This window comes from Metopolophium dirhodum, chromosome 1, assembly GCF_019925205.1.
Source record: "Metopolophium dirhodum isolate CAU chromosome 1, ASM1992520v1, whole genome shotgun sequence".
Classification (NCBI taxonomy): domain Eukaryota; kingdom Metazoa; phylum Arthropoda; class Insecta; order Hemiptera; family Aphididae; genus Metopolophium; species Metopolophium dirhodum.
Genome location: NC_083560.1, coordinates 114,870,727 through 114,878,514, shown reverse-complemented (window position 1 = coordinate 114,878,514; position 7,788 = coordinate 114,870,727). Strand labels below are relative to the sequence as shown.

General features: G+C 29.6%; 1 protein-coding gene across 1 annotated transcript; it reads left to right on the top strand.

Moving 5' to 3' along the window:
* Window positions 1–2,054: 2,054 nt before the first annotated feature.
* LOC132936816 (uncharacterized) lies at window positions 2,055–3,192 on the top strand. Its single transcript, XM_061003594.1, has 2 exons — window positions 2,055–2,090; window positions 2,194–3,192. Exon 2 carries the CDS (start codon window positions 2,277–2,279, stop codon window positions 3,150–3,152), a length of 876 nt encoding a protein of 291 aa, XP_060859577.1. The 5' UTR covers window positions 2,055–2,090; window positions 2,194–2,276; the 3' UTR covers window positions 3,153–3,192.
* The last annotated feature ends 4,596 nt before the right edge of the window (window positions 3,193–7,788 follow it).

Here is a 7,788-nt window from a genome sequence, read left to right as displayed (position 1 = left end):
GTGTATTAAATTTGAAATAATCTTTTTAATATAATTTTAATATTTTTATAATGACTATCGTCGCGTACAGCGTACAGCGTTGTAATCAAAATAATCACATAGTATATATTTTTATATTTGAACATCTGTCGTATACAGAGCAAATTATGGTTCAGTGAGTTCCTAATATCTACCGTCTCTTACCCAAGACATTAAAATGTAATATACAGAAAGAACCCTTAACTTCGTTTCTATTATCCGATTTATGCCGAATTACAGTTTTGTCAAATTGTCTGCGACCTGCATCTATAATATCTTGGCAGCCACTTATCTACTATCAGTACTACGATAGTAGGTACCAAGCTACCGAGAATATTACATATGTAACATTGTTCTTTACTTATTTATAATATTTATACGATGATAAATACAAAGGCTAGTCGAAATAAACTTATACTAAAATTAGCTAGAAAAAAATCTACAATTATTAATCCAAGCTGTTCAACACGGGGACAAAGTACTTGGGAATTGATACATGCTGAAAATGGTAAACAACTTATTAATCTATTATGATTCAAAAATTATTTTTAATGTTTTTTAATTTATTATAGAGTTGTCATATTATTCTGAGACACAAATTGATCTAACGAGCAAAAAAAAAGTCTTAAACTGGCTAGAAAATCAAAGTCAAATTTTAGATAAACAGCCTACTTTAGTCAATAACATAGTTGATAGTTCACAATGTGCACTAAAGTCTGCAGAATATGATTATGAACAAGGTAATAATAGTTAATTATAATATTTTTTTGAAATTTGAAAGTAGGGTTGCTATTATAATCTTATTTTTATTTTAGATAAAGACCCAACTCTTGTCAATATAGTTGATAGTTCACAATGTGCACCAGAGTATATAGATGATTCTGAAGAAGGTAATAATAGTTTATTATAATAATTTTATGAAATTTGAAAGTAGGGTTGCTATTATAATCTTATTTTTATATTAGATAAAGACCCAACTCTTGTCAATATAGTTGATAGTTCACAATGTGCACTAAAGTCTGCAGAATATGATTATGAACAAGGTAATAATAGTTAATTATAATAATTTTTTGAAATTTGAAAGTAGGGTTGCTATTATAATCTTATTTTTATTTTAGATAAAGACCCAACTCTTGTCAATAATATAGTTGATAGTTCACAATGTGCACCAGAGTATATAGATGATTCTGAACAAAGTAAATAATAGTTTTCAACATATTATATTATTAATTTACTGTAATAATTGTTTTGTTTTAATTTTAATTAAAGAGTCATCTTCAGTTAATAAAGATAATAGTTCACAAAGTTCATCATACTTGTTTGATGATTCTGATAAGGATCCGGATTTTAATAGTTCATTGACAAGCAAAAATTCAAGTGATAATTATTCAAGTCAATCAACACACCAAAACATTGAGGATAATGTTCAAAATGCACCAGTTACAACTAAAGGTAAGAAGAGATTAGCTGATCCAACCATATGGAAAAAAGCAATTGCCAAACGTCTCAGAAACACTGTTCAATAATACAATTCATGCTCTAGTAGTAATATTGTGATACCTGCGAAAAAAATAGGACCACCATGTAATAATAAAATATGTAAGCTACAGTGTTCAACAAAAATTAGTGAAGATCAAAGGTTAAAATTGTTTACTGATTATTGGGCATTAGGTGACTTACATAGACAGCGTGAATTTCTATTAAGATCAATGGATACTATTGTTCCTAAATACAGATATGTGAGAGAGGGGAGCAAACGAGGAAATAATCACGCATTTTATTTTACTCTTATAAATAATAAAATTAGAGTATGTAAACAATTTTTTTAATCGACATTAAACATATCAGACCGTCCAATCAGAACAGTGAGCAGTAAAACTGCTGGAGGAATACTTTCAGTTGACTTTCGTGGTAAGCATGGACATCATTTCCACTTAGATGAAAACATTAAAAAATCAGTAAAGGAACACATAGAAACCATACCTCGAATTGAAAGTCACTATTGTCGCCAAGTTTCTACTAGGGAATTTATTGATGGTGCAAAAACTGTGGCCCAACTACACAGAGACTATGTATGTGATTGTAAAAAAAATAATATGCCTTTCGCTAATTATCTGATGTATAATAAAATTTTTAATACTGAGTATAATATTTCATTTTTTTGTCCAAAAAAAGGTCAATGTGAAGATTGTGTTGCTTTTACCAACAGTGATGAAAATGAGAGAGAAATTTTAAAAGAAAAATATGAAAGTCACATTATGGAGAAAGATCTTTCAAGGCAAGAAAAAAAAAAAGATAAAAATAATTTAGAAAACAGTTTATTTGTAGCAGTGTATGACTTACAAGCTGTACTTTCATGTCCTAGAGGAGAAGCTTCTGGATTTTATTACTTGTCTAAATTATCTGTTTATAATTTTACCATTTGTAATTTAAAAGATACCAAAGATGTAAAATGTTATGTTTGGTATGAAGGAGAGGGACAAAGAGGAGTCAATGAAATTGGTACCTGTGTCTTCAAGTATCTACAAGAATTGGAACCAAAAGCTACTGCTGTGGGTAAATCTATTGATGTAGTATTTTATTCAGACAATTGCTGTGGCCAACAGAAAAATCAATTCATGATAGCAATGTATCGTTATGCAATTAAAAAATTAGGATTTATTAATAGCATTACTCATACATTTTTAATCAAAGGACATACCCAGAATGAAGGAGATTCCGTTCATTCAGTAATTGAAAAAAATGTCAGTCGTACTTTGAAAGGAGGTCCAATATATACCCCAGATCAATACTTCACTCTAATTCGAACATCAAAAAAAACTGGACAGCCTTATCAGGTCATTGAGCTAACTCACGAAGACTTCTTTGACATAAAAAGTTTGGAAGCAAACCTAGCTTTTGGAAATCAAAATGTGAAAATTGGAGAATTACGCATAGTTAAATTAGAAAAGCTGTATCCTAACAAAATGTTTTACAAAACTTCCTTTAGTGAAGATGATTTTTCAGAAATTGAAACTAAAAGAATAACAAGAAGAAGTAATGAAAATAATGAAGTTGGCCAGTTATTTTCATTGTATGATTCCAAGTTACCAATAAATGAAAAAAAAGAAAAAAGGATTACTTACTCTATTTGAAAAAAATATAATTCCTAGATACTATTCTACTTTTTATTATAATCTATAGTTAAAACATTGTGATATTATTATTACTAAATTATATTTACCAAGATACAAATCATGTTAATATTAAGTAATAAGTAGGTAATCAAAAGGCTGATAATTAATATTACATTTTATTTCATTTTTATACTTTTAACTATAATCAAAAGGCTGATAATTAATATTTTATTTTGTTTTTATATTATTAACTATAACAGATATTTACTACATTTTTTATTTTTTTGTTATTCATCATTACCTAAGTATAAATAAATAAAAATAAAGTTTCATATTATAAAATAGGTACTTTTGAAATTTATTTTTCTATTTTCCTTACCAAATAATGTTGTATATATTTTCACGAAAAGTGGTACAAGTAAAAATATTTTTTTTATTTTTATGATTTTTAAATATGATAACTATAAATAAAACAGAAAAAAACAAAAGTTTAATTGTTCATCTGCTCAGAATCGTTTTTTATCAAATGCAATTATTGCATTTAATTCGAGTAGGTTCTGTAATAATACACTATCCTGTCCGAGGATCGAAAGGACGATGGGCCAATTTACCAAAATTTTTTATAAAGAAAATTAGGTACCTAACATAAAAATAATAATAATTCAAGAAAGTACCTATAGTAATAACCACAATTTATTAATAAAATGCAAACAATAAAATATTATATACCAAATAATATAAATAAGCAACCACAAACGTATATTATACACTTTTTTTATGAGTCATAATAGTAATAATCACCAAAATATAAAATTAGTTTTTTTTTCGCAGTGAAATGCATGTTTTGATCACCAGTTTCTAAATGACGAAAAGGGACATTGATAATATTATAAGACAACAGTATTGTTAGTTAATAAGCAAATTCAAATATTCTTGGCAAACATCCGAACAGTATCTCGCCATTTTACATTTATTGCAAATTATTTCTACAAAGTTGAAACAATTGTCCCTGTGGCACTAAAAAAAAATAACATCAAAAATATTTTTAATATTAAAATTGCCTTTTAACTTTAAAGTGATCATAAAGTAATACTAATTACTATAATTTTCATATCTTTATATATTTTATAATCTAATATTTGGCCAACTAAACAACATTTCCAGATCTTCATTTTTTCTTCTCTCATATTCACCATTTTGAAGTCAAGTCGGTCCGTGAATTTACCGTAGGATTTTCCTTTCAAAAGTGAGTAGTTTTTATTCGTATCCCTATGTTGTTGAGCACGTTCACATGCATACATTACTATCGTACCTTTGGGTAATAGTCTTGAGCTGAGCATTGTGGTATCACCCGTATTAGACAATACGCGGTAAACCAACTATCGCCTTACCCTCGTATTCTCTAGTTAATGACACTCTCTAAAGTTAATTAGAATGGCACTGTTAACTCGTTGAGGTACGATGGTAGGCGCTTGTCAATTCTTAGTTCGTTCCTATCTAGTTGAAATGACTCAAAGATTACATATACCTTGGCACTATTCACTTTGTATGAGTAAATCTTTAATGTCGATTTTATCTTTTATTGAATTTTCTTGAACTTCGTGTTTTTGTAATTCGCTTAAGGTTTCTTCAATGTCGTCTAATTCTGTGATCCCTTTATAATATTTTGATAATCTAGCCCTTAGATTATCTACGGTTCCTACGCTTTTTAATTGTTTAGATTTGCATAGTTCAATAAGTTCTGATTTTTTATGTGAATAAATATCTGTTAATTTAGTAATTTTCGAACCTAAGGCTATAAGCTCTTCGTCATTCATATCATATTAAGATTTAATTGAATTAAAGAAAAATTTTGTAATAAAAGAAGTTGATTTTTATTAATATATTTATACTTAACAATAATTACTTAATTTTTGGATAATTTAAGAATTAAAATTAAAATATATTTTTTTTTTGAAATAAACTAAATACAATTTTAAAGGGCGAACGAAAATTAAACTAATAAAAATTATTTAAATTATTAAAAAACTAATCTACAATCCTAATATTAATATTTAAGTATATTACAAAACGTTGCTCACCTTGGCGTATATGTGTAGACGCACGGTTAGCAAAATTGTACTCACGGGGCACAAACGTTGTCTTGTCGGTAAGACAAAAATCGAACGCGTATTTGTTAGTTAATCGGTATACACGCACACAATTGCGTTCTGGGTTTCTACTGTACCCAAAACTCTTATAACTGTTATTTTAACTTGTAAAGCACTAAAAATTTGCTCCCGGTTACACTACCAGAAATGTACAATTAGTCGCACTTCACTTGTACAAAAAAAAAAAACGAAAAATTATATATTGGTGTACTCACGAGGTACAAGCGTTGCTTTTTCCGTAGGAAAAATTTATCGAACGCGTATGTGTTACTCACTCGGTATACACACGCATAAAATTGCGTTCTGGGTTACTACTGCACCCCAAAACACACACAAAAAGTATATTTTACTTTAACAGGTAAAAACACTAAACTTGCTCCGGGTTTTACTACCCAAAACGTACACAATTGTCGTACTTCACTTGTACAAAAAAATTGGTGTGCCAAGGGAATTTTTCCCAGACCACATGTAAAAACTGTTGTACTTCTCGTACATAAACACTTCGAAAAAGTAAACGTGCCAAGGTTGAGGTACCAGGGCACACGCACAAAAAAAAAAAAATGTCTCCGCCCGTGAATAAGAACCCCGTTGGGCGCCACTCTGTGGTATCACCCGTATTAGACAATACGCGGTAAACCAACTATCGCCTTACCCTCGTATTCTCTAGTTAATGACACTCTCTAAAGTTAATTAGAATGGCACTGTTAACTCGTTGAGGTACGATGGTAGGCGCTTGTCAATTCTTAGTTCGTTCCTATCTAGTTGAAATGACTCAAAGATTACATATACCTTGGCACTATTCAGTTTAATAAAACTTCATTGACACATAGTACGTATATCCCGGCGCTGTGCCTATAAAAGGTAAGAACGTAAGAATGACTAAAATATTGTTTAACTAGGGTTTTCAGGTCGGAAACACTTTTATTGTATTTAAAACAAACATAAATAAAACACTTAGCAAATTCAGATCGCCTAGCCCGTACTACGATCGGCGTTTCACACGCACGTCGTAGCTACGTCCTCGCCGAATCACTCAGCGACAACGGGGGGCCGTGCCTGCGCGTACGGCGGTGTTATATAGAAAATATTATTGTCGCCTCAGCACATTATTGCTTCGCTGGCCTGACCTATGTCAATAATTTACAATTTGAAATATTCCCACCTATATTACATATATATTAAATAATATTATTTTGACGACTGTCTATAATATACGACAGCATCTTATTCATGGCAAAATATGCCTTATTTGCCCTATTTATTCTCAGTTGGATCTCATTATGTATATTATTTTTTGTGTTTATGACTTATGTTGACCCCAATGTATTTAAATTCATCCACTTATACAAAGGAGTAAGGTCCCACTTCTTGTGCCGTTTTATTAACTGAGCGTCGAGATGAATATTTTATTGTTTCAAAATATGGTATCTCCAGGTACAATATTTAATGAGTAATACAATGTTTTACCAATATACTATCTTCATGGATCACGTATAATTATTGTAGAAAAACATGATTTATTTATTGAGTAATCAACTTTGTGATGGAGTTTTTTCGTGACTAAATATGATAATTTAAATCTAGTTTATCAGTTATTATTTATTGGCATCAATTCATATAACATATTTTGCCACTTTTTTTTCCATTCTAACAATTATAAAATGATTGTACAAATTCATTAGTATTAATATTATACCTACTTCTTTATTATAATAATAAATACAATTACTATAATATGTTATATGGTTTTTGCATGAAAATGTTTACGGCAAAAGTTGATATCTGCATTTTGTTTTTTTATTTAATTATAAATTTATTAATCAACTATTGTATTATATTTTATAAGGATAATTACGACTAAAAATAATGTTAAATTTGCAATGAAAAAAAAAAACATATTTTCTCCAATACTGCAAACCGAAACTCACATTTAGTTACTTTTGATTTTTTAAAAAGTTAAAACCACTAGTCTTGAAAAATAAAAATTTTGCAGATAATCAGCTTCTGTCTCTTTACCACAGAACTATGACTTTTATTAAAGATAAGACTAGATAAAAAGAGCTCTCGCTTAAGCAAGATGGCGTTGTTAATCATAGAATATGACTACGTTATCGAACATAAGCTCACAGCTCACGGATAACCGGACCCTGTATATGTGGACATTCACAGAGAATTCTGGGCACGATTGGGAGTTGCCCAACAAGGGGATCCTCGCATACAAAAGAAAACTATATGAAACTATATGGCTGATATGAAATTCGCAATGGGCTACATTTACTGTTGATTCCCTACAGGATGCAAAATGCAGTGAAAGAGATGCAAACAATATTGGTAATTTTGAAAAATTAAAGACAAAGGCGCTGGTTTAACGTGACTATTCTATTAGCGACGTGAAGAGTAAAATTGTCAAGATAGTAATAATTTTACTAGTTTTACTTGTATACTTCATAATCGAAAGCGGTGCAAGAAAGAGGGATTTCTACATAGTATTACCACATGTTAAG

Bases quoted from the DNA above. Each gene is read 5' to 3' on its own strand.
- LOC132936816 (XM_061003594.1), top strand. From the start codon at position 2,277: ATGGAGAAAGATCTTTCAAGGCAAGAAAAAAAAAAAGATAAAAATAAT.